The sequence below is a fragment of the Perkinsus marinus genome (genome assembly GCF_000006405.1).
Source record: "Perkinsus marinus ATCC 50983 genomic scaffold scf_1104296930866, whole genome shotgun sequence".
NCBI lineage: Eukaryota > Perkinsozoa > Perkinsida > Perkinsidae > Perkinsus > Perkinsus marinus.
Genome location: NW_003215975.1, coordinates 1 through 2,236, shown reverse-complemented (window position 1 = coordinate 2,236; position 2,236 = coordinate 1). Strand labels below are relative to the sequence as shown.

Below are 2,236 nucleotides of genomic sequence, written 5' to 3'. Positions count from 1 at the left end.
AGTGGTTATGGTAACATGGTCAATCCGCTCCTCTCATTGGCTCATCCCGGAGTCTACGGGATTCCTATGCTGGTAAGAGAGAAGTTTCTTGAGGTTACTCGCGCAAGATACGGATGATGTCCGATTGGTGACCATTTAGGTTCTGGTGGGTTGGCGTGGTGAGCCTGGAGTAAGGGACGAGCCACAGCACAAGATCATGGGAAAATTGCAGGCTGGTAATATTGCGGATCGAACCTGGGTGTAGTGGTGTTACTTAGGTATAATTCAAGCTATGGATTTGGCTTGCACTGAGCTGCCTACTGAGAATTCGGAAGCTTTGGAAGCTCTGGAAGCAGCCGCGGCGCAGGTAAGGTGTTAGGCTCTCATTCTAGAGGTATCTGGTTCAATTTCCTATGGCCGTTATTTTAGTCTATGGAGAGCAAGACTCCGCATTTGATACTGGTTCGAAAGGATACTTTCTCGAGGTAGTTAAGTAATATGACGTTATGCCCATTAGCTTAGTTTTAAAGATATACTTTGGAGATGGCAGCAGAGTATGATAAGACCTTGCCTATGACGAGGGAGAATGCCATAAGAGTAGTGTTGAAGGCTGGTGGTGATCAGGCTACATATGTCGGCACTACAGGATTCTTGAGGTATACCTTAAACTTGGCAATAAGATAGATAAGTATATTCCTCAGTCGAGAATTATTCGAGATTAGAGCTAACGAGTATGGTGGAGATCATTCTCAAGACTTCCTATGTGTTGGCAATATGGGCCATGCTGGGTCCATTGCAGAAGGTAATTATTGATACTATAATAGCATACTGGGATTCATCCGTACTTCCTTGTATGTTCATTTTCCTTCTAGTAATTGCTTTATATGTGCATAGATTTAATTATCATTGATTTAGTTTGAGACTGACTAAGATCTTTGCACTGAGAGTTGATTCGCCATTCTCGAGTGATGTGTACCTGCTTTATATCTCTCTGAGTCATGTTGTTGTTGTAATAGTCGATATCCCTGTAGATGGTTTCTCTCATCAGGTTTGGCTACTCACATGCCATCAAAGTCCCCAGTGGTGTGTATGGATGGTGACGGAGCTTTGCTGATGCACATGGGATCAATGGCTACTAATAAGGCTGAGAATTTAGTTCATGTCTTGGTAGGCGGTGCTGAGGATTGAACCTGCGACCTCACAAAATTGGTCAGATTAACAATGGGATGCATGAGAGTGTCGGAGGGCAGCCAACAGCTGCTGCTGGCTTGAACCTATGTGGTATTGCCCGAGATGTTGGGTAGTCCGAGATCCAGGGTTCGATTCTTAGTGAGAGAATTTCTACCCTTCAGCTACCCTACTGCTATACGGGTTCGTACTGAGGAGGAGCTCTCATCAGCAGTAGCCGATGCTGTGGCCCAACCCCACAGTGGGCCTGTGTTCATCGAGGTGCTCGTCAAACCTGGGGTTAGATCTGATCTCGGCAGACCTACTACCACTCCACAAGGGAATAAGGTGAGATTGCTACACTTACCAAGTTGAGGGAAGTATTTTATCGTGATCTTTGGTTTATCAATGCACTGGAAGCTTCTATATGCATTGTGATGGCCACTGATGATTTCCTCTTATGCCACTGTTTAGTATGCATTACAGACTCCTTGTTCGTATGCTTCCGAGCTACGCATGGCTACTAATGAACTCTGTCATGTTTTCAGAATGTGTTTATGAACCGAATACAGAGGATACAGTCTGCAAATAACTGAGTAGGGGAAGAGAGCAACTTTTTTATCGTCGCATAGTCTGCGCGACGACAGTGTGCTGTTTTGATATGAGTAACTCCTGTGTGTCCTTCTCGCCAATTCTGTTTCACTCCTTCGTTGCGATATACGTAGTTCTCGGAATCCGAGCTGCCACAGTACTGGTTTTTTCTGTCATTCGATTTTGTTGCGAGAGTAAGTACTTGTCAATTCTCGTAGCTCCATGTAGGCGATCTCGGGATAGTCTAGGGTGAATGATTCAGTGTAGTGAGGACTCCTCTACTGAAACCGAACAAGCCCTTGGATCTACTCAATGGGTCGAGATCGAGCCTCTTGGTGTCACCGTGTTGACGGAAGTAACAGTTACAGTTCAGTCCAAGTGTGTCTCGTAGAGCTGTTATACTTATCACGTACCTATCTGACATGTAGTGTTAATGCCAGCAATATGTATAGATAGTCATCTCTCTAGAATATGGAAAGCTCTATCAATGAAGTTGTTC

General features: G+C 44.7%; 1 protein-coding gene across 1 annotated transcript; it reads left to right on the top strand.

Moving 5' to 3' along the window:
* Window positions 1-15: 15 nt before the first annotated feature.
* Pmar_PMAR012806 (Phosphonopyruvate decarboxylase, putative) lies at window positions 16-1,494 on the top strand (the record flags this gene model as incomplete). The annotated part of the gene is made up of 9 exons (XM_002786822.1): window positions 16-72; window positions 140-215; window positions 258-346; window positions 409-464; window positions 510-635; window positions 681-781; window positions 1,028-1,146; window positions 1,194-1,282; window positions 1,332-1,494. Coding segments are annotated over 9 exons (876 nt in total), but the record flags the coding sequence as incomplete, so codon positions are not given.
* Between the last annotated feature and the right edge of the window lie 742 nt (window positions 1,495-2,236).